This window comes from Gobius niger (genome assembly GCF_951799975.1).
Source record: "Gobius niger genome assembly, chromosome: 8".
NCBI classification, from domain to species: domain Eukaryota; kingdom Metazoa; phylum Chordata; class Actinopteri; order Gobiiformes; family Gobiidae; genus Gobius; species Gobius niger.
This window is the reverse complement of record NC_136859.1, coordinates 32,342,921-32,368,392: the sequence shown is the minus strand read 5'-3', so window position 1 is coordinate 32,368,392 and position 25,472 is coordinate 32,342,921. Positions and strand designations below refer to the sequence as shown.

At 41.4% G+C, this 25,472-nt stretch overlaps 1 protein-coding gene across 1 annotated transcript in view; it reads left to right on the top strand.

Moving 5' to 3' along the window:
• Positions 1-25,472, top strand: part of LOC306967020 (semaphorin-7A) — a 140,053-nt gene that overhangs the window by 9,223 nt on the left and 105,358 nt on the right. The window contains exon 2 of the mRNA XM_079561902.1: positions 5,652-5,791. Coding sequence (XP_079418028.1) covers positions 5,652-5,791 — 140 coding nt within the window. The remainder of the gene's footprint in view (positions 1-5,651; positions 5,792-25,472) is intronic.

Here is a 25,472-nt window from a genome sequence, read left to right as displayed (position 1 = left end):
AATGTACAACGAAATTGCGTAATGTGTTAGTCCTGAGCTGCTGTGACTGAGCAGCGCCGCCGCTGTGGGCCAACCTGACCAGCCTGTTTTTGGAGGTAAAGGAAACCGTAGCACCTGGAGGAAACCTGCCCTCAGTCTCCTCTGATCCTCTTAAATGGTGCACCGCCTCTTGGGTTTGTCCCTGTTTCAGAGCGTGGTGTACTGCACTGGTCTGCTCCTCCTCCCTTTTGACCTTAAAGGCCAAATAGAAATAAAAACAAGATCCAAAAAGATCACGTTGGAAAAAAAATCTTTGTAACTAAAATGATCAAAATAAAACCATACCTTCAAACTTGGCTCTATCATTTTTCCCTCCCGGTGCTTAGCTCTTTGAAGCCCTCATATCATTAACCAAGACTTTTGAAGACACACATCTCCCAAAACACTACCTCCTGGAGCACCCGCCTTTGAAAGGCAAAAGGGTCACGCCAACTCGCCCCCCCCCGCCGCATTTCGACGGAGACTGACAACCGCTCGCTCGGCAGCTAATTCCCCTCCGCAGCTGGCCCTCCGTTTTGAGCACCGGTGCCCTTTCTGAAGTTCACCGCCGCTTTGATGACCTTCTCCGCTCCTTCACAACAACCTCGGCGCGTCAATGAAAAGCTCCTCACGCACGGCTACAAACTCTGAGGCGTATTAGTCAAAGCCGTGTTTTTTCTTTTTTTCCCCCCCTTTTTTTTTTAAAGAGGCCCTCCACAAAACAACTTGCATGTCAAAAGAGTCAGACGGCAAAGAGAAAACAGCTGGTTTATAAACAGAATCAAAAGAGACCGACTTCAAAAGATGTCAAGAAGCGAACGCGTGCTCTTCGAAATGCGAACATCTTGGCAAAAAAACAACCGCGAGGTCTTTCACTTTTAGTCAATTAGAGCCTCTTCCTTTTTGTTGTCTCAGAGTGCGATTAACATTTTGGCTTTGCAGCACCCCTTTAGCCCCGATGTGGAGGCTTACACGCACCGTTGGGAGGGAGCGATCCACCGGCCCCAGATTCATTAGCGCGTTTTTGAAGAACAAGCAGAAAAACACAGCGCCCCTGCTCGTTTTCTCTGTTTTTTTATGAAAAGCTGACCTTTTAGCAGAATACCGTGGCTTTCACCCGGGTGTCAAAACACGCAGCGATGACGCGGGGGTTTATAGCAGTGGCTTTCGCCTCCGGGCGCAGTTGTAAATGCAGCGAGAGAAATGGAACAAGGCGTTTTCGGAAAGCACCGGAGAGAATAGCGGTTTGTCTGTGCGGAGGGAGACGAGAAGTGCTGAGGTGTGGGATTTCGCAGGTTGATAAGTTCCGCTCGCTGAAGCCGGCTTTACGCCCGGGCCCCTGTGCTGCTGCGTTGCTGCGCCCCACTGCCACTGATTTAGGAGCTCCACAAGCTCAGTCGGCGTTATTTAGCACTACAGCCGTCGGGGCGCTTTAGCACTTGCTCTTCTGATCAAATAAAACACAGACGTCAACAGTTCTATTATCTTTACAGCCGTCGCGTGGCTTTGGACCCCGCTCCTATTAAAGCTTTCTGACAGAGAGATTGATTTCAACGACCTATTACCCCGGATTATGATTGAGAATTGGAGGGGCTTTAAAAAGAGAGACAATGCCTGAAGGTTGAACCCTGATATCGGACAGTAATATTAATCCCAATGGAATGAAAGTCCACTTTGTGTGTTTCTGTTGAAGGGCTTGGTCGCTTCTAACTTCACCCCGTTTGGAGCTATAGGAATATGCTGGGAGAGGCCAAATGCTAACAACATCTTTGGTCTTTTTTGCATAACTGAGCGCACACACATAGACCAGACAAGTATGTATCAACTCTAAGCTCAGGCAAGAACATATCTCAGTAAGGAAAAATGGTGGCCCGTTCCTTTAACTCTCGACTCGCTAAGAGCGCAAGGTTTGTCCCGTCTGGGAACAATAAAGTTCAAACGAAATCAAACCTAGCCCTCACAAGTCTTTCGCAGAAAACTTTTTTTTTAAGTGTATCGACTGAAAAAGTGGAGAAACCTTACTGGAGTCTGTTGAAATGACTGTTAAGTAGTTCTCATATCCAATAGTTATTCAGTAATGATCTGTGGGGAAAATGGATGAAATGTAATTGGACTTTACATTGGTTATTAGTTTTACTAAATGTTTAAATGTTTGGTGCAGCCCAGTGAGGCAACATCAATATATTGGACTGTACAAAACAACTTGATTGAATTGGTTTGAAAATACACACATTTAATTTTTATTTGGGTCGTGGTTTACTGGTGGATCTCAAATCTATAAACACTGCTCTAAACCACTTGTAGCTTGTTGTGAAATGACGGTGATTCTTGTTTTAGATTAACATTTCATATCCCTGTCTTCTCTCAAATGTTCTTGCTCCTGGATGTGTTTAAAATTTACACCAGGAACTGTAGAGTCTAGATATTAAAACATAAATAGCACATTTTTAGCAATATCCAACCAAGGTTGTACTGTTGATGTGTCCATGGGCACGACAATTATCCTCACTGCTTCATTGCCAGTTCAAGTGTTTGAAACTGATCGCAGCAGAGCCAAAGAACTAAATGAATTGAAGAAAATGGATCCAACAGAATGACCTTTAAATGCATGAGGCTCTGACTCAAAATATTGATTTTAATTTACTCTTCTCTGAGGCCTATGTTATTACAGTGGGGTGTTTGCGCTCGGCCTCATTTGCTTTCTGGTGTTCTCTGACCATCTCAATTGTACTGTTGCCATGCAACCTTACCATGAGCTGTGTCTCCGGACAAATGGTATTTGTTATTAAAAGCCTACATAATATGCACCACATGGAAGGTTTTCTATATTACTTGCTTTATTTCTATTCAGAATAATCAGGCCTGTCATGTCCTTTCCATGGGTCTCAACTTGGGATGTAAAATTACGACCGTCGCCATGGAGATTCCCAATTAAAAGCATTTTATTAAAAGCACTATTTTTTCAATAGTGAACAGTCCAACAAATGGTATCCTTGAAAAAAAAAAACGAATGTGACTGAAATCAGTGAATAAGAAGAGACTGCAGCTGCCATAGAAATGTCAGCGTTTGCCTCCTAATCCATGTTCGCGCCGTCCCAGCCTTAAAACACAACAGCCTGCACCGTTACTTATCCATAATGCATGATAAATCTCTGCCCTTTGCAAATGTCCGGTCAAAGTGTAGGTAGGAAGGCTGAATCAGAAATGCCACGCGAATGTGCTCTGCTGAATGACGGGACAGGCCTTCAGCACCACCGGCGTGTTCACACTCCCACCACTGCCCTTTCGCTTTGGCGCTCTCACGGCCCAAACCCCCAAAGGCCACGTGTTTAAGGAACAGCAAAAACGACAAAAGCGGACGGAACCAGCCGCGGACGTCTTTGGAGTGGATATCGGACGTTTGACTTTACTTCCACTGGACCATATTCCGTGAAAAATGTTTTTGTTCATTACTCTTTCAGCTTTTATTTTGCATCGTCAGTCTCTGTTAGCTCCGAGGCTCTCAAGGCTGTCAGGCAATTGCCACGAGCGCTAAACTCGGTGCTAAATGCTTTACACCTGTATGATAATGGCAGTCAATCAGTCGGCTCATTAAATGGTGGAATCAGTTCGGGAAGACGTGCCGCTCTGAAGCGATATTACTATGTTAATCGGCCGCTTGCTGCTATCAGATGGCGGAAGAAAACTATTTTAAACGATGATAAGATGTGAATACAAATTAATTTACTCGAACTAATGTCTCATGCACCTGTTAAGAAAGATTAAGTACAAAGAATAATACAAAAATTGCCCATGTTTGGTGTTCTCGCTCATTGAAAACATTCCTGGAGTTCCAAAACGTACGATATGAATGCTAGAAACAATAGAGCCTGCTTTTTCAAAATGAATATTTCTTTACACTCTCCACTTTAGCTCACTTTAGCTTACACTCTCCACTTTAGCTCCCACAGACTCCAAACTGTGGAGCTTCCAGGCTTGGACTTTTGAAGGTCAACCATATTCAAAAACTAAGATAATCAAAATCCTCTGATCTTTGTAACTAATATATATCCACTAAATAAAACCATACATTGTATTTTCACGCATAAAATGTCTCATTATTAGGGCACAGTTAAACGATGCCAGTCGGGTATTGAGAAAAAAAAAAGTTTAGTTACTACTGGTATTGAAATAATAAAACTATCGAAAGAGAGGTAAAAAGAAATACAGTTCTGATGCTGTTGGTCCAGGGACAGCATTAAAGGAATAGGCCACCGTTTTTACATACTGAGATATGTTCTTACCTAGCCTTAGTCGAGTTAATATATCGCCGTCTGGTCTTTGTCCGTGCGCTCTGTCACGCAAACGGAGCACATACGCAGCCTCTCCCACATGTCACATAGCTCCAAAAAAGCTCACGATAGAAGCTACTAAGCTCTTCCACGTGTTCCCTATTTAAATAAAGTTACGTGAAGTGTTTTCATGCAAAGTATATTTACACAGAAATGTAACATGTCGATTTTATAAGCAGATAAAAAGGGGGACTATATTGTGAGGCGTAATGATACGAGGAGCACAACGTCCGCGCAGTAACTCCTAAAGACTTCCCCGCTCACTTCCGTCAACAACCTTGTGACTCGGTTGTTTAAGCCAAAAAAAAATTCTGAATGTTTGCCCAATGTTCCTAGTCTATTGCCAGACAAACATGTTATATTTAGTCTGGGGACCACCAATGCATTTTCTCCTATGAGAAGGTGATAGCATAGCCATTTATTGGCCGCTACGAATAAACTTGATTTCAAGATGGCGTTGCGTCTGCTGCTGTCATGTTGGATCCATAAATAACGTTTTTTTTTACCTGTAAACAAACTACAAGCTTCCGTATGTCGACTAGCGCGTCATCGTCTTGCCGTCCCTCCTCGTTCTGTGATTGGTCTCCAAAATCCATGCGAAAATTACGGTCATGGTTCGAAATGATTGGAGCGCACGCAGCAGCATGGGTGTTCCCAGGCTACAATCCCAATCCCATTTTTCCCCAAATTATTCCCCATTTTCACACATGCAGACCTTATTGTTCTGTGTTCTGGTTCTAGATATATTGTAGTATGGGTATCAAAAAAAAGGATCGTTCATGTATCAGTATTGTGAAAGCACAGGCATCGAAAAAAAACAGTACCCAGACCTACTCATTCTTGTATGAAAACATGACATTATAGAAAACCCTCCCCTGATCTCAGAAACATCCCAGATTTATAGTTAGATTTGCATTTGAAACATGCCAACTGCTTTTTGATTGTGATTCACCTTGAAGCCCTAAAATGCAGTTTCATAAACCAAAGGACGCCATGATATCGTCCGAGCTGGTCCGAACATTGAAGGTCGCCATTTATGCACTGTTCAACGACCAGACTGCCAGAACTTGACGTCATTCTCCCTCTCTACACAGGCCTTCTAATCCCTGTCTTTAAATCAGCGTTCTGTTTTGTCTAATTTGATATTGTCTGCCTCCATCCGAGTAATTAAACTTTTAGCTCCTCAGCCCCAGGCCACATCTTCATTTAAGCGTCCGAAGACAATAAATCCATGCGCAACTCTTCCTCTTGTGCCGGGCTGCCAGCTGATTACTTCACTCTTTATTATCTTTGTATCCGCAGAGCCCTCCAGGTTCCACTTCAGCAAACCGCAGAACTACATCAGCATGTACCACCCGGAGGGCACCGACACGCTGTACGTGGGGGGACAGGCATCCATCTACGTGTTGAACTTCACCGACAACAGCGTCAGCGATCTGCAGGTAATGACGCCTTTGTCATCTCTATCAGCACTAAGCAAGGGGGAATTATTTACAGTAAAAGTAAAGCGTGGTGGCATTACCATGAGATGCAATAGTTGAAGATCTTCTGGATAGAGATAGCTTTCAGCTTCCTTGGCCTGCATGCCATTTGGAAATGTTGGCGTCTTCGAAAGGGAATACTGTACAGTTGATGTAATACTTGGTCGTAGCACCTTTGGCTTTGATTACAGCAACATTCACTGTGGCATTCATTTCTCACTAATGCCCGGTGTACGTTGCACCATTTTATGAGATCGTATATGCACATTTCAGGACTTGGGGGGTTGTAAAATCGTGAGCCTGCACTCGTCTACACTGAAAGAAATGGGAAAGGCCGTCTGTTAAATTGACCAAATTTTATTTTGCTACGTCTACTCTATTGTAACGTGTTCTGTGTTTCAGCACGTTAGTTTTGTGTTGAACCGACACAAAGGGCGATAAAATGCGCATACACCTTAGATACGTGTCAGCTCAACATGAACAGTCCATGTTACAGTAACGCAATTCATTTTCCCGCCGAAGACTACAGAGGCGGGCTTTTGCAATGCATCATGGGAAGAAGACAGCCGAAGACTGCGGTCTTGACAATCAGCAGCAGCAAAAAATAGGAATAATAACCATCAAAAGTTGGTAAGTACACATTTATGAGAGCTACATAATTTTGTTTTTAGTAGATAAAGGAATGTTGTATTTTTTGTATTTTTATTATTAATGTCAAAGAAGCGTTCGGCCGGAAAAAGTGGCTTCTGCCAATGAATCATACGCCATTACCCCAAATTTTGAAATGAAAATTTCATATTAACATTTTCTTCGTTTGTGGTCATTACCCTTTTTTAAAAAGTTACTCCTTACAGATAAACTGACCGCTGAGTGTATATGTATTTAAAGTATATCCATAATTGTGGAAATGGCCTGTTACATTCGTGTCTCAGTGACCAACGTCTTTTTTGGGGGGGGGGGGGGGGAACAACGTCTTTTTTGGGGGGGCAACGTCTTTTTCTGCCGCTGTTTCAGCAGTGCTAATGTTAGCTAGACAGAGCGCTGGCTTTGCCTCTGTGGAGTTTACACGCGTTTACAAGAACGTATTGTCACTGTTTTTAGAAGCGTTTCCCCTCCTGCTGGCTCTCGCTTTCCCTGCCCGCTCCGCGCTCGCCCCTAGCCGCCCCATACTGCAGCCCCGCGGGGTCGCATCCCCAGCCGGAGCGGGGCACTGCCCGGAGCTCCGTGCTGACTCCACGCTCCGGGCGGAGCCCCGCGTTGCCTCCACGCTTCGGGCGGAGCCCCGTGCTGCATCCCCGCTCCGGGTGGAGGCTCGCGCCGCGGCTTCGCTCCAGCCACGCAAAGACATGCATCAGGACGAAGAGGATTTGAAGCGCTTGTTTGTCAAGTCCTTTACTCCTGGTGTCCTTTGCTATGTTGTTAGCTTTCCTACATATCGAACTGAGTTTGGGAAAGAATGGAAATCTGTTATGTGTCTGGTGCAAAGCAGTAGCTACTGTCCATAGACGACACAAGTTAAAAACTATACCTAAAGGAGGGCCATTTGCTATGTGAACGATGACAGTTTTGTTGTTGTTGTTGTTGCAGATTGTGACACGCGGCTCAACATTGACTCAACATGGCTCTCCCTCACGTTTTGTGGTAAGAAATATTTGTGGTTTTACCATTAATTCTCTTGAGCTTTATCTTGGGTTGGTTTTTGGAGGCTGCTGTCTGAACCTGACGATCCAAGCAGCTTCCTCCAGCTTTTACTTCATTATTTTCACTGCACTTTGTAATCTCCTGTTTGTAAAATGTGGTATAGGAGTATAGTTGGAATAAGCAATAACCTCTACATTTGTCATGTTTTGTCCTCAAGTTTGTTTTTATTTTATTGTAGTTTGATACAACATGTGATGACTGGGGATGAAGTCAGGCCATGCCCTCATTTATGTAAGTATAAATAACAATATTTTAATATTTAGTCCATTGTATGCTATAATTTACATTTTGATTCATTGTGCTGTAGTTTGTAGAGTCAGCCCATGGTGCTGGAACAATATAGTTATGCAATATTGTGTAATAGTTTCCACAATTCTAAGCTTTACATTTTAGAAAATATATATTTAGTGATTCATTTGGAGTTGATCACTGCTACATGTCCTTTGAGAATTTTAACATCAGCCAGTCACGAAAACCCCTTTTGAAATAGTTCTGTGTTCTGTATCCCCTTCATGGCTGTGAAATATCTTCATTATAGAGAACGAGGAAGGGCTGCAGCCTCTTCTCACCTGCTCTCTGTGAAGCAGCTCGGCCTCTGAGGCGCTCAGCGATGGGATACATGTGCAGTGCATTTCAGGTACATGTTTGGAGGCTTTTTTATTCTTCTTATTGTAATTTCAGCTGTTGAAATGTGTGATATTGTATATTTGCAGATAAATGCAGAGTTCACGTGTACAGCAAGAGTCCTGTCACAACGGGACTATTGGATTCCAAATCTTCTGAACGTGTCCAGGAAGCTCTCCAGCCTGCATGGAAGGAAGCTCGAAGACCAAGCTGCTAAAATGCCTGTAAGTACTTAGTGGAGTCAGTGGATTTCAGTGATCTGTTTTGCTGTTTTATTGCGTAGTTATAAGGCTACCTCAAAACCCGCTTGTGTTCCTTTGTTCTGTCGACATTTTAGCAGAAAATAATTTTATGTCATAAACTTAGAGCAGCACTGCTCTAAAGCTACATCACTGTGGAGCAGCACGCAGTTTCACTTTGCATTTCATATGTAAACTAAACCGCCTTTTATGGTTGATGGTTCCAACATGATGCACGCTCACATCAACGAGAGATTAATTAATGACCGATTAAAATGGCCCAAGACGGATTATTGTCGAATATTTATGCAAGATATATTATGAATTTCGAATTACTCATTGTAAATTAACATGTTTCATTTTAATTATTATTATTTTTATTCCCACTAGAACATGGACATGAAGCTCAGAATAGGCCACCGCTGTGAGGATCCACCAGGCAAGATCCAAAGTTGGAGTATTCTGATGTGTTGAGGTGAGGTCATCCTCCATGACCCGGACAATGTGGCCCTTGAAGTGAGAATAAACTCGTCATGGAGTTGGAGCCAACTCTGCTGTCCAGAAAAACTTGCACCCTGAAAACGTAAATGAACATTTGTCTTTTTGGGCTCCTGGAGGGATATTAGTTGTGGTTCAGTATTGTGTTGTTGTCAACATTGTATAGCATTTAAACTTTGCCCCATGCTTCAGTGTTAATTTTGTCTTCTAAGATTATATTTTATTTGTCAGTAATATTCTTGCTGATTAAAATAAGACCAAAAATGACTCAAAAACTGAAAAGTAAAAGGGACTAAAATTATGTGGACTTCATATGATTTAAATTCACTCAAAGAAACAGGTCTGAGCTTTGTCCATGTGGGACTAATTGTGCATTGAATTATTGTTTACTGAAAACAATCATTTGACTAAGTCTTGACTGACTTGTTTTTGACAGTGAGGAGATAAGGGAGAAATCTATGGTACATCTATAAAAAAAAATAAAGTTTGAATCTAAATTCCTAAAGCACTCATGGATATGGTCAGAATGTTTATCTACAAAAAGGGTAGTAATAGGTTATACATTGTTTTATATTGGCAATTATTTGTATCTTTTGACGCATTTGTGGGAGTTGTGTTTTTTGGACTGAGGGGGTGGGGCTTAGCTTCAGCCTGACTCCAAACATAGACTGTATTATAGCAATGAACTAAGTCTGTGTGGCATCCCCCATAGTGTTCAGCAGGTCTCACTGAACCTGGTTTATGCAGTCTGGCTGGACTTTTGCTGTTGGCTCCAATATTTTGAATAGAGAAGTAAAAATAGCAAAAGGGGGAATAATGGGACAATATAGCATATGGTAAGACAAACGCGTTTTCAATCTAACTTCAACTGAGGGATGGAAAAGTCACTACAGCAAGAAACTTTCAGAGCTTCCCGTTCAACTTCTTACAGCAAACATGTTTTTGTGTGTTCACTGACACTGATTTTACAGCGTACATAAGTGCAGTTTTATGCTCAATTGTTGGCACTATGTTTCTTTCACATTTATATCAAATAAAGGTAAAAAAAGTATTGAAATTGTTTGTCATTTTGTATGCATTTCATTTGCATTGTCATCCTTCATTTATTGTAAATTGTATTTTACTTCAGTTAAGGTTAATGAGAATACAGGATGTGTGATAGATTTGAGGTATCTTGTTAAAGTCACATGATTAGAATCATGTACAAGTCACATGATTAATATCAAGTAAGAACAACATGATTAATATCAAGTAAGAACAACATGATTAATATCAAGTAAGAACAACATGATTAATATCAAGTAAGAACAACATGATTCGAATTATGTAAGGGTAACACGATTTAACCATCTGAAATTGAGTAGTTTTAACACATTTTAGTTCTGCATACTGAACATAAATCTATAGTGTCAATTCTTCAGAATTACTTCATGTTGATGCAACACAATTTGCATCATGTAGCATCTACACAAACTACACGTGTGGAACCAATGTCCACAATTAAATTGTGTTAAATCAACATGGTACTTTTTTCAGTGTAGTTCAAAGAGATAATCGTAGCTACGACCAAAGTTCTGTCGCCGCGGTTTCAGGAGCAGACGGCGGTTTGTTTAGCTGAGGCGAGTGCCGCATGCTCGTGGGGTTTATCTCTGCAATAAAGTGCAGGGAACTAAAATGCAGCCCCGTTCATGGCTGGCCTCTGTTGCCTGTGACTCTGGCAGCGTGCGGTGTTGACGAGACACTTGACAGAGATCGCAGTTGCAGTGAAAGGACGGACTAGTGCTCCGAAATCGGTAACACTGCCTAATGTCGGTCGCAGCTCGATTTGGTGGTTTGACGGTTCTATTTTAAATCTTTGACCCTGTCTCACGGTACGACTTAAGACCTGCGATGTTGAGCGAAGACCGAAGATTTTACCCGTGACGAGTGATGGCTAAAATCGTGCGCTGTACACCCAGCTTAAGATCTTGTATCGGTGATGGGAGAGTGTGACAAAGATTCTCAATGGGTTTAAGGTCTGGAGTCTTTGGTGGCCAATCGATCTCATGCTTCCCCCTGAACCACTCTTTCAATATGGGACCGATGAATCCTGGCATTGACATCTTGGAATACCCCAGTGCCGTGAGGGAAGAAGAAACCTATGATTGGAATAACCAGGTCATTCAGGATGTTGAGGTCATCAGCTGATCTCAGTCTTTGAGCAACCCCAGATCAATAACAATTAGATACATCCAGGTGGTGACTTATTTATTTTCTGTATACTGTATCAACTTTAGGATGGAACAACCAGTACTACAAACACAGGATACTGCACAAAATATAACTTGAAACCTGATAGTGGCGACATTACTTTGACTTCTAAAAAGGCTTAACAGTGATTAGCAACATTGATCAGTCCAGTGCGTACGGTAGTTCAGAGGCCATGGAAACACGTGGAGCTGAAGATTTCACGGTCAGCTGAGTCCGCGAAGCCGTCTGGTTCTCAAAGACGCTGACTGCAGTGTGTTTAGCCTGGATGTTCCGCACGTTAGCGATATACTGTTGGGCACGTGCCAAGGTGAGTGTGAGGACAATGACATTACAAACAGGCTCTGAAGCAGACTCTGTAGCAAAAAAAAACGTGGTTCTCTTTCTTCAGTGTTTGTGAACGCTATGAAAATGTAGCTCGACCGTTTTCAGGCACGATGCTGTACCTTTGATGCCTCGATGCCTTTAGGACCTGGTGAGAAATCCAGTGTTTGTTTTTTTTGCCGTTGCCTTGCTTTGCCCTAGTTTGATTTCAGGATTACGAATTCTCTGCGCTTGTCGCCGGCTGTAATCCTCCCTACAACAGCTCAGATTACAGAAGTGAATTTGGACATTGTCACTTTGAGCCGACATCAGAGTGCTCTGTGAGTGAGGGCCAGGTGATGTGGCACGCACCGACAGCTGGGCAGGGCTGGCCCAGTTTGACACAATCTGGAGCGGGGTTGTGTTCTAAAAAAAAAAAACTACTGTGATGTGCAGAGACCACATTTAAGGCTATAGGAGTTTTCTGGGATCCCATCCACATAATGACACATTGTCTTTTCATCGGGCACTTACATAATCTGGGCTTGATGCATCTTCAACAGTCAGTTGACCTCATTATTCAATTGACATAGATTTACCCTTTTTTCTCACGTGGGTTGGCCCGGGGGCCAAATCCGGCCCTCCAGCACAGCACCTCTGGCCCTCAAGATGATTTAGAGAAACATTATTACACAAATCAGAGAGTACTTTTTCACATTATTAGAGTTAAATGGGAGAAAAAAAAGGTACTGTCAATACACCCAATTAGGTCATATATTATGTAGTTATTCTCTTTTTTTATTCTTGTTCCATTGGCGCTAGCATTTGTTTAGTTCAAACCGATTCAAATTCAACATAGAATAACTTTAATTCAGGCAATTTTAAGTCATTTATCTCATTTAAGACGGTCATGTTTCCAGTGTTGTGCTTTACTTTGGGCTAATAATCAGCGGCTTCGGCCCTCGGTCTATTTCCAATAAAGAAAATCGGTCCTCTGCCAAGAAAACGTGCCTACCCCTGCTCAATAATTAAATCAATCAATCAATCAATTAAAGTGATAGTCTGTAAGTTTAACTGTTCTACAAATCAAATAGATTGCGTATAAGTGACCGCCTGGGGCTGCAATTTGATGTAAAGTAAGTAAAAAATAATTCAGAGAGTTTCTAAAGTCCCTCCCTTGGCTGATCTCAGCTGCTAATCAGAATCCGCGGGGCCATTACTTTGACCAATGAGACGAGCTTTGAAATCTCTCTTTATGTCTCACCTCATTTTGCAATCTTACAGACTTACTAGACCCTCTTCAGTTTGGGAAAGCGATGCAGGGCATAGATGGGCTTCAATCACGTAGCTTTTCTCTGTTTTGGATGCCATTTTGAGGAATTTTTGAATAGGTTGCAGTCACGTGACATCACAACAGGGCAGGTAAGAGTTCCATGGTCGTAACTATGGTAACTTTCAAAATGTAGATATTTTTGTCTGGATTTTTGGCTAATATCTCTGTCATTACTGGGACAGTCCACATGAAACAAAACAGCGTGTCAGCACGTATACACTCGAGCTACTCGATCCACTTCTAGAGGAGAATGCAGCGTCCCAAAATGTAAAACTGCCTTCGCTAAATCTGCCTTCTCTGTGATCGGGTCAGTGGAACACACTGCCAACCGAGATTATTGCAAGTACGACATTCAAAAGTTTTGCGCATTTGACTAAAAAATGGCTTCTAGAAAAACAAACTTGCACTCATGACCTGTAACGCCATGTGGGAGCGACCGTTCACCCAGAAAAAGGACCGGTAGGAAATGTTCTAATGTTCCAATCTTGTTTAAATTAAATGTATGTTTTTAATGATGTCAAAATGTATAAATCCATGGTCAAGTTTTCATCTACATTTAAAATCAGTTTTTGTAACATCAACCTGCCCAGGGACTACAGGTGGAAAGTAGCATCTTTGCTATAACCTGGCACAATGCATCTTTCCTTTTGGTCAATGTTAAATTGTGCACTGTCCCTGTCTAAATAAAAACCATACCATACCATACACTAAGGTCCAATTATTTTCTTCTAAAGGTCTTGAAATGTGGTGACACTCAATTACTCGTTCATCAGTGGAAAGGACTTTCAGGTTTGTGAATTAAATTCCAAATAATGATCAATTTCAACATTTATCAATTCTCTAGAGTTACATTAGTCCCTGCCCTCCATCCGAGATTATGACATCACAATGTAGAAATCTAAACCTATTCTTGATTTTATATTTTTTACCATTATTTTATTCATTTACTGTATTTGCAGAATTTATTTATTCATTAAAATAACAAACAATGAAAGAGGAAGCTCTTAATTAAAATATTCGTTGTGGACCAAACTCCTTCCTAACTTCCCTAACATATTTGTAACATCCTAGTTCTCGTCTGGGACACATTTCTTGGCACATTTCACAGCTTCCAGGGTCACTTTTCAGGATCCATCCTTTAAGTTCATTATGATTTGTTACACAGTGCTTTTTTCTCTCCCACAAAGGCTTGGGTTTACAATAACAGAGGACAAAACTAATTTAGTTCCACTACTGTAAAACAAAATCAGGTATAGTGCCTTTAATTATCTCTTTTTCAAGGGAGTCCGGGCTCCACCGTTCCACAGCCATGGCTTGCTCTGCCAATGCTGCATATTTTTCATCGCTCTGAACCCATGCAGCTGGATGTCACAAAATCTGTCGACATGCCTAAAAAGCATGATTCGACACCCAAAAGTCTGAGTTTCTGCGAGCCTTTCCTAGGAAACTTTCCTTTCAACATTACAGAAATTGTATATACTGAAAAAGTTTGAATACCGGAGTCTGAGATGCTGAGTTGTTTTGTTTATGATTTCAGCTTGAGGCTTATTCCGTGCTTATATCAACAAGAATCTGCCGGGAAATACAGTATTTTATTATGAGCAGACTCAAACTGCACAGTGTTGCATATAGAGGTTGGAATAAGTTGTATTTTTATTAGAGTCCGGACGTGACACCATTGAGAACCTCTGCCTTTAAAGAGAAATGGGTTCTTGACGTGATTGCGGGTCTGGTTGTTATTGGATATTGCAAATCTTTCGCTCCATTACGTCCCGGAGGTGCTCTGCAGGCATTGAGGCTGGTGACGGCGGAGTCCATTGCGATGATGAGACCACGAGAAAATAAGTCAGCCTTCCGTGAGGTCATGAATAAATGGACAGTGACGAAGAGCCCAAGCTCCAAAAGGATTTCTCGAATTATGTCGCGTTTGTCAGATTTCGATGAGTTCGGGCATAATGCAATGGAGAATTTAGTCACAGCGATTCTGTTATTTACAGTCTCGAGGTTTGAGCTGCAGCCGTGACCTAACCTCATGGGGCTGGGGCCGTTTGAGTGAAAGACATGCTCACGCATCAGAATTATCGATGCTGATGAATCAGAAGAGGCTACAGAAGAATCAAGTTTGTATGCTCTGCTGTCGCTAGAAAACAAACTCCACGTATGTCTCGAGCAGAACTGCAAACTACCGAGTGTCCCACAACCTGCCAAGGCACGTCGTTTCCATTTAAAGGTCCTATATCATGCAAAATCAACTTTTTAGAGCTTTTAGACATGTTGTTATGCTATTTCCTTATCAAAAACACCCCCAGAGTGGTTTGTGGCTTCATTCACGCAGCTCTCAGTAATCCTCCTGAATCCTGCTCTCTGAGGCTCCTCCCTCTCCTGGTGAACGACTGAGTGTTCAGTTGTGTCGTAACAGCGGAACGGAAGTGCTCGACGTCTGTAATGTAATGTCTTAATTCTATGCTTACGGCCTGATTTTAATTTGTAAAACAGCTTTTTCATTATTTCTGTTGTAAGAGAGAAACAAAGAGGAAAAAAAAAAAGTGAAGGAAAAAAAAAAAGAAAGGATGTGCCCGAGAGGTGCTTCCAGGTCAGCTGTGGCCAAAACAAACACATCCCCTGAGCGTCTGAACAGATCAGTCATGTTTGCGCTGCAGCTGTGAAGATGGAGCTCGTTGCAACTTATTCTGGACACACCTGTTCTTCATTCTTACCTAACGATAATGTCACGGAGAAAAAGAAGCGCGTTTGGCTACGGAGTTTATTCAACCTTTTTCAAGAAGAGGCCACTCTCTCAGAAGCTGTTTTTTTCTCCGGGATTCAGCGACTATCAGCCAAAATATTGTTTTTCTGTGACTGTCACTGATGGATGTTTGGTGAACCTTCACCAGAATCAAAGTGGATTAACTTTTATAACCAACACGATTCCCACAATGTAAACAGCGATGGACCAGAGCGGTGAGTCAATCCAAACGCGTGTTAGCTTGTGTGTTAGCATATTAGCTTGTGTGTGTTAGCCATTTTTGAAGCTGTGTTAAAGATGTCAACTCCGTATAACTGCATCGTGAAGTAACTTCACTTATTGCTGTTTATTTATATTACGGTAAAGTGTGTGCGGAGAGAGGGGGCGGAGTTAACTGAATCGAAGCGTTGTGTCTTCCGGGTTTGAAAAATACCTCCAGAAAACACTTATATTTATCACAAAAATGAGTGCTCCACAGTGGTAGAGGTACAATATATCATATAAATGCCTATACTTAACTTTGGAATGGCTAAAATAGCATGATATAGCTCCTTTAAAGGTTGAGGTGGTAAAAAAAAGCCGATTGCCTCATCGAAGTATGCGCCTATCATTGTATAAAGTCGTGTCTAATTGTAACAGCTTTACAGATGATTTCTGATTTAAGTATGAGGCGGATTTTCATTAAAACAAGCAGCATTTTGCAGCTTGTAATTTGGAAAATGCATTTCTGTAGCTAAACAGAGGGGCAACACCATAAATGTCTCTTTGGCTAAAGTTGAAATGTAATAACTGAGTATGGTGATGTTTAACCAGCAGTTTTAGAAGTACGTGAGTGGATCCTTGCTGAAAAGCGCTTTGAGTGCCTAATGTAGGTGGAAAAGCGCTTAGTGTTTAGGGCCAGATTTTGTTTTTCACAACTTGCTGGTTTTGAAATGCAGACCTTGCAGAAATTAACGCTACAACACAAAAATAAATTAGGTACAGGCTTCATTTTGTTCTGCACTTTCCAGTTTTTGCCAAGTTTTTTGCTTTTTAAAACAATGACGTCCTTGAGGTATATTTCTAAAAGTCTCGAAACAGGAAACACCACGGAAAAGACGTCAAGTCCAGCCTAGTTTCCAAAGCCTGAATAAAGCAGAACCTTTTGGCATAAAGGATCCGATTTGTCAAACTGATTAGGTGTAACCAGCAGAGCGGCATTGAAAACACTGGAGGCTTCCGTCACTGTGCTCTTTAAATATGACATTGCTTGATTAATCACATACAACAAGGCTGTAGATTATGCATAAAATTATTTAAGATGTTAATTTATGCACTTGACGTGGTGCTACGGTTTGTCGTGGAGCTTGATTAGTTGTTCCACAAGACACATCCCGTGTCAGTAGCTAAACGTCACAGTGTATTTAGTATAGAGTATCGATGTTCTGCAGTATCGAGGTTTCTATTGACAGGGAACGGCTCACAATTAGATAATTATCAGCCTTTATTGTTCTGTTTTATGGTTCTAGATGGCAAATATTTCAGTAAAGGTCTCGAAAAAAATCTTTCAGGTATCAAATTGGTAAACAATCATGTCCGCCAATGCTTCCAGGGAGAACCTTTAAACTCTTGTGCGTAGCTGTTGAGAGTCTACACTATATGGTTTAAATCCTCCGGCTCCAGAGAAACTGACAAAGGAAGAATGTGTGTTGAAGGTCATGAGTGCAGGGCAGGATCACTTGTGCCCGCTGCTGCTAAACGAGCCCCTGCAGGGCGTCCAGATCATGATGTCATCATCTACAAGCATTATTTTTCGGGTTTGCAAAGTTAAGACAGCCCAACTGTGGAAAACTTCCGTAAATGTGAATAATAATATACAAAATATGTGCTTGGAGTAGTATCAAGTCATGTCATGCTAAAACTGTGCAGAGATTCAAGGGAAGAAGAGTTTCTATTTTTGTTTTTTTACTGCTTTGATTTAGTTTTGAAGCTTTTTTCCTGTAATGATTTTTGAAGCTTTTTAAATTAATAAACACTACTTTCTGCTGTTGCTCCAAATTCAACATGTCTCTGCCTGTCATTCGGTGAGTGTTTCTGTCATACTAATTGTGATATTATTTATTTTATTATTGACCTTTAACCAGGATAATCCCACTGAGATTAAGAATCTTTTTCTCCCCTTTTTCAGGGGAGTTCTGGCCCCAGAGGGGAATCTATTGTACAAGTTTTTAGTGGTAGGGGAAACCGGAGTACCCGGAGGAAACCTACGCAGACACGGGGAGAATATGCAAACTCCACACAGAAAGGCCCCATCCAGGTGGGAATCGAACCCGGGACCTTCTTCCTGTGAGACGTGAGCGCTAACCGCTGCACCACCGTGCCGCCAACTTATGGATCTTGAGCTCATAGATCTTGTGCCATGGCCAGTGCAAATGCTAAAGGGCTATGGTTATCTTTCATGTGGCGCAGCTGTTTCACTATGTGCCTGCGCCACTAGCGAGCGGGCTTTGCTTATAAAAAGAAAGGCGTGGTTTATTACAAGCAGCACTGAGAGCGGTGCTCTGATTACAGCCTCACATTCATTTATCAACCACCATCGTGAGTTTAACAATGTCCATGTCCGGAGAGAAAGAGATGTAGCTACAGCCAGTCCCGCAGTGGCGTGGTCGGTACTCGCTCGGCTATAATTGTGTTAGCGCGACCAAAACAAAAGCATACGTTCACCCCCAACTCCCCTCTCCCCTTCCCAACTGCGGCAGGAAAGGAAGCGGGAGGAAAATGGCTTTTGTTTTGTACATAACACCGCCATTGGCCATGAGTGTTTCTCCATCCCACATACATACTCCCCGCTAAGCGCTAAGTCTAAGTGCGCTAAGCGCATAATGTCACGCTATAGTTTGTATTTAGAAACACAAGATAGGGCCCTTTGTGTGTCCTTTGTACTCTCTGTGAGACGCTCGAATGCCCAGTTAATGTGATAACATTCATTGGCAAGCAAACACTATGGTGATGTTACATCAGGCAGTTCATGGTTTTTGTCAGGTCAGGTCTTGTACATCAGAATCTCCGGGCTGGTGTGGCTCTCAGTGTCTCTTTGGCCAACGTTTTCCCAGCTCCTCAACGCGTCAGGACCTGAGTCACAGCTGGTGCGACCCTCAGTATAGCCTTTCCTGACCATGTATGGGACTTTATGTGAAGGCCACATTAGGCTTTTGAACTTGCCACGTCCAAGAACAATCCTCAAATAGACTCTAGTCACATCACCAACAAAGAGCAGTTTTAGCTTATCTTTTGCTATGTCAGTCAAAACCTTGGTGCAGTTTATCATCTTTTATGACCTGTTTGCCTGAACACATCATTAGCGCGTGAGTCTCATTTCTGCTGATCGCTAATACCGAGAGAGCCTCATCACTACTCCCCTCCTGCACAGGTGTTTACTTGTCACGCATAATTAGGCTTTCTAATAGCTTGTTTCTTGCCACAGCAGAAGAAAATAAAATAATAACTGTCGTGAAATAAGTTAGTCAGAGCTAAACGTAGAGCCTGTGAAATAATTAGCAAACAAAAGGGAAAACTCACAGCGAAATGACTACGCACTAGAGACGGGGTGAGTAATAAATAGTACCGGTTGTGCCGGGCTGCGTCAGTGTCCCAAATGGTTATGTTCAGAGAAAGTTAATGGCCTGTAAGATGAGATGGGCTTTTATCTCAGTGGAGAAGAGCCTTTACAGCATGATATAGATAGTAGAAAAGTAAAAAGATATACAGAGTGAGTATATCTTGAGTGAGTCAAAAGATATTTAAAATTTAAAAAGTACAATGCGGCGAACTATGCACATATTTTCTATTGTGGTTGGATTTGTTGGATAAAATGCATCTAACTAAACTGAAAAATAGGATTGGTTGTAGACTTTTTCCTGCTATTTTCTACTTTTGTAGCCGTACACAAGGGATGGCAACGCGCGCTAGTAAGCTAGCCGTTAGCGATGTGGTGTGGTAGCCTCACCCTATGACCTCAAGTCAATTTCTTGTAGTATTTTGGACTGGCTGGCTTATGATTTTGGGCCACCTGGCATCTTATTGTCTTCTTTAGAAAGGTTAAGGCGAGACACGGCAGGTGAAAACGCGTTTATTTTGTTTTCACGCAGTGGTCAATGGTGAGATTTTTAGCTAGTTTTATCCCTTAAAGGGGGGGTATTATGCAAAATCAACTTTTTCAAGCTTTACATCATGTTATTATGTCATTCCCTTATTAAAAACATGCCTGAAGTGTTGCCTTGGCACATTCACGTATGTAAGTGAGTAATCTGTAAAAACTCTGATGGCGGCCATTTTAGGGATAGCTTTGCCTGAGTCCTCCTAGGAACGCCCCCACCTCCTGGAGACGCCTCCGAGCTTTCGTCATCAGCCGAGTAACCAACCACTGCTCCTCAGCAGAACCCCCTCCCCACTGATGCCACAGACAGAGTGTGGAGGGGGCGTGTCTGAAAGGCTCAGAGGTTCTTAAAGAGACAGAGGCCTATTTCAAGACATTCGCTACAGCTATTTTGAGAGAGACATTTTATACAAGGCAGTTATTCTAATTTACTGCATTTACAGACCAACAGAAGGTTTGGTCATCATTGTAGTGTGATATAGACTGGTGCTATGTGACTGAAAAAAGCATAATACCCCCTCTTTAACATGGACGTCAGGGGTCTCCAGCCTTTTTTACTCACTGAGCTACTTTTACATAACAAAACCATCAGAGAGCTACTTGTAATTATTCGTAGGGTGACCAGATGTCCCAGTTTACCCGGGACTGCAGTTTTGAGCCCTCTGACGTCATGTTGATTGTTCCATTAAATTTACATTAAATGTTTACATACAAACAACTTACCTTTCAAAGTGGAGGTGGGTCCCAGAGTTTTTATGTGCGATATCTGGTCACCCGGATTATGTGACAAAGCCAAGATGTAGCCAAAATATTAACTATTTGGTTTGTAGATTCTGTTCAAAATGTTCAGAACAAAAATACAATTTTTATATCACACATTCCCAGTGAATACAAAATGGAGTTAGCCAATGATTATCACATTTATTATGCCAAAGAAAAATCCGAACCTCTCTGGCAGCTGTGTGAAAAAGTCAATGCCCCTGGACTTAATAACTGGTTGTGCCGACATTTGCAGAAATAACTCAAGTCAAGTGCTTGCAATAACAGGTGATGAGTTTGCCACATCGCTGAGGATGGATTTTAGCCCACTCTTCTTGGCAGAATTAGTGTAACATATTGGAGGGTTTTCGTGAACTGCCCTTTTGAGGTCACACCACAGCATCTCAAATGGATTTAAGTCTGGACTTTGACCATTTGTTCTTTTTGAACCGTTTGGAAGTGGATTTGTTGGTATGTTTGGGATCCTTGTCCTGCTCCATGGCCAAAGAGCGCTTGAACTCGAGGGCTTGAACTGAGGGCCGGACGTTTGTCCTCCAGGAGTTCCTGGTAGAATTCATTATTCCATCATTGACAGCAGGTTGTCCAGGTCCTGAAGCAGCGAAGCACTGGCACCTCCATGTTTGACTTTTGGCATAGTGGTCGATGTAATGAGTCACAGACATGACAAAAAGTTCAACTTTGGTCTTGTCAGTCCACAGATCATTTCTCTAAAAGTCTTGGGAACCATCCAGATGTTTTTTGGCAAGAGCTGTTGCGTTCTTATTTGTCAGCAGTGGTTTTCGCCTCAGAACTCTCCACGGATGCCAATTTTTGCTCAGTGTTTATCTCATAGTTAAAGACTTTGACTGAGCCCAGTGAAGCTGCAGATCTTCAGACGTCCTTCTGGATTCTTCGGTGACCTCCTGGATGAGGTCATTTCATGGCGTTATAGGTTTTCTTATGAGATTTTGTAGCCTTCTTTGTTTTTCCGGTCTAAATGTGATATTTTCTTGATTCAACATGGAGGTAATCAGACTTGGGAGTGACCAGAGAAACTGAACTCAGCTTTTCCACAAAATTGGTTATTCACAGCTAATCACAGAGGGGCATTTACTTTTTCACACAGCGCCATGGAGGTTTGTATTTTTCTCTCCCTTTATAAATGTGATAATCAGCAGCTCCTACAGACTCCAAACTTTCCAGTGTTGGATTTAAGACTATTTTGCAGGATTTTTCAGAGGGATTGTTTAATATCTAATCCCTGCCTGATTTCCATCTGCTTTTTTTTTTTACCGTGCATCTTATTCTAAGCAGCCCGCAGTTTGATTTTGGTGAAGTCCATGATGGTACTGCCAGTGTTGTTCCAACCATATGCGGGTCATGTATGAACGGACATCAAAAAGGCATCGTAAAAACAGCGATTTGTGAAACATTACGGGATATTAGATACCCGCCCTCCGGGCATTTATACTCAAAGCTCTGGATTAAAGTTAATAACAGTGCGCCGATGTGTGATATAGAAACCTGCTGGCTATGTTTCTGCTGGTGTTGTTTTTCACAACACCATTTATTATGGCTGTAAACACCACACGGCCGCAACATAAAAATCTGGAGAATATGTGAGGGAAAAAAAAAAAAATATGGATGTGCTCCAGCGGTAAGCAACATTAATTCTGCCGAGAAAAGTCGAGCACAGCGAGTGCCAGTGCCGGCGCCGCAGTGATTTTTGGTTTGAGAGAAAGGTTTTGAAATATGCCACAGTTAATACACGCTGTGCATATATCCCAGCGCAACATATGGAAGAAAGTTGGAATGAAGCCATATTGGGCTAATGAAATATGTGTGAAATCTGCAGAATTGAGCAGCTTTTATCCCAAACATGACATTCAAATGAATAGCCTTGTATTGTGGTATGAGAGTTCGGTCATTTCGAAGCATCTGTTGATTATATTTTTGGGATTCAGAAAAAGTACATCCCATCATAATTTTTTTCCCCCGCTTGATTATTACTGTTACCTTTATCAATGTGTTAACTCCCTTTGTTTTTGAGTTTTTAACCATGTTCAAACGTTTAACTTGGAGTAGAATGTTTGCTTCATTCAACAGTTTAATCTTGTCCACTTTGGTCATTTCTTCTTCTACTGAAGCCTGTCAATCTGTTTTGGAGTGCATTGTATAACAGAGAGAATAGGAACCAGTGCTATCACAGGACTCCTGCTGCTCTCAAAAGTGTTTCTCACAGTTTTATAACTTGTGTGTGTTCCCATTGCTGCCTGCAGAGGGCGCTCCGTGCTAATTCAAAATTCTGACAAACCCAGTCTCTCACTTCTTACTGTCTTTTCTTTAAAGAGTCATTATTTCAGATTCTAAAAGACAGCCAAAAGCAATACTTCTAAGTTTGGCATATGTCCTTGTAATCCAAATTCAACTACACAATATATATTAAAGAGGGGGGTATTATGCTTTCAATCACATAGCACCAGTCTATATCACACTACAATGATGACCAAACCTTCTGTTGGTCTGTAAATGCAGTAAATTAGAATAACTGCCTTGTATAAAATTGCTCTTTCAAAATGGCTGTAGTGAATGTCTTGAAATAGGCCTCTGTCTCTTTAAGAACCTCTGACCCTTTCAGACACGCCCCCTCCACACGCTGTCTGTGGCATCAGTGGGGAGGGGGTTCTGCTGAGGAGCAGTGGTTGGTTACTCGGATGGTGACGAAAGCTCGGAGGCGTCTCCAGGAGGTGGGGGCGTTCCTAGGAGGACTCAGGCAAAGCTATCCCTAAAATGGCCGCCATCAGAGTTTTTACAGATTACTCAAAAATATGTGAATGTGCCAAGGCAACACTTCAGGCATGTTTTTAATGAGGGAGTGACAACATGATGTAAAGCTTGAAGAAGTCGATTTTGCATAATACCCCCCCTTTAAATACCAGCATTTAGGTATTTTATTACAAAACAGTTTAGTTATAATTCGATACAATGTTTCTTGTACTGCACACTGCTCTCGTCAGGAGGAACCTGCTGTTTGGTGTTTATGGAAAGGACTTTATACACTGCCACCTGGATGTTCTGGTTGGGGGGTCAGTGCAGTTGGTCAGGTCTAGGTTCAGCAACACGACGGGCCCAAAGAATGAAACCTGAACATCCTGAATGACCAGGTTATTTTATCAATGGATTTCTTCCTCTCTGATGGCAAGGGCTGGGCACCGTTAACTCCTTTACTCCCACCTGAACCGAGCACATTTTCTCCAGTTTGGCTTTACCCCCAATCCAAAAGCTTCTCGAAAAAAGGTGAGGAAATAGCGACGATGATGATGAAGATGTGACAAAAAAGTGAGAAAACTTAGACAAAAAACTGACAAAAAATGTGCAAAATAATTGACAAAAAAAAGAAAACAAAAATGTGACAAAAATGTGATAAAAAATTGACAAAAAATGGACAAAAATTTGACAAAAAATTAACACAAATTTGACAAACAATTTGACAAAAAATGTACCAAAAAGTTACTAAAATGAGTTGAAAACCCCCCAAAAAATTATGGGAAAAAAAATCTGATGACGTGAGGAAAAAGATCCATTCAGATGAGTTTTGTAGATCTTAGCTTTCAAATGAGGCGTTACACTGGCCTACAGGATTTGGGTAAAGCTGAACTGGAGAAAATGCTCTCGGTTCAGGTGGGAGTTAAGAGGTTAAACGACACCAGTATGGTATCGGAAAAAAGTTAGGGTTCTGATATTGAAACTGGACTAGCATCGCAAAAAAGAGTTTTGATGCCTCTTTTCCCATTAACCTCTTAACTCCCGCCTGAACCGAGAGGATCTTTTTCCTCACGTCATCAGATTTTTTTCCCCATCATTTTGTTGTTGGGTATTCAACTCATTTTTGTAACTTTTTTGTCATTTCTTCGTCAATTTTTTTTTTAATCACATTTTGTCATTTTTTGTTAATTTTTTGTCACATTTTTGTAATTTTTTTGTCATTTTTTGTCAATTTTTTGTCACATTTTTGTAATTTTTTTGTCATTTTTTTATAAAAATGTTGTCAATTTTTTGGTCATTTTTTTGGTCATTTTTTTGTCATTTTTTGTCATTTTTTTGTCACATTTTGTCATTTTTTGTCATTTTTTTGTCTATTTTTTATAACAATTTTGTCACATCTTTGTCCATTTTTTTTGTAATTTTTGGTCAATTTTTGTCATTTTTTTGGTCAATTTTTTATCAATTTTTTGTCACATTTTTGTCACATTTTTATCACTTTTTTTCCCACATTTTTGTCAATTTCTTGTGACATTTTTGTGACATTTTTGCCACTTATTCATCAATCTTTCGTCTCTTTTTTTGTCAATGTTTTCTCACATTTCCATCATTGTTTTCGTCTCAGTTCTGTTGCTTTTTCACAACTTTTTTCCAGAAGCTTTTTTGTCAATTTTTTGTCACATTTTTGTCATTTTTTGTCACATTTTTGTAATTTTTTTGTCCATTTTCAATCAAATTTTTGTCACATTTTGTCACATTTTTGTAATTTTTTGGCACATTTTTATCATTTTTTTTTTACATTTTTGTCAATTTCTTGTGACATTTTTGTGACATTTTTGCCACTTTTTCATCAATTTTTTGTCTCTTTTTTGTCAATGTTTTCGTCTCAGTTTAGTTGCTTTTTCACAGCTTTTTTCCAGAAGCTTTTGGACAGGGGTAAAGCCAAACTGGAGAAAATGTGCTCGGTTCAGGTGGGGGGGGTAAGGGGTTAAGGATCAGCGATGTCTTGTCTTCGTGTTAAAAGCATTCCGTTGGATACATACAGCCTGTATTGAGAAGGCTTTGTCACACTCTCCCATCATCAGCACAAGATCTTGGTTTGAAATGAGTGGAATTTTTTCGAGCGTGTCAACTGTATTTTTCATGCCTGGCCAAGGTTTTTTCTATTTTGTCAAGCAACGCCACAGTTCCTTGAGCACGATTTTCCATCTGCGTTCCCCTCCTCCTCCTCGTCCTCCTCGTTTTTTTTGTTGTCGATGCGTTTGGGGGCAGCTGCAGCAGGGTCAGCGGTGGCT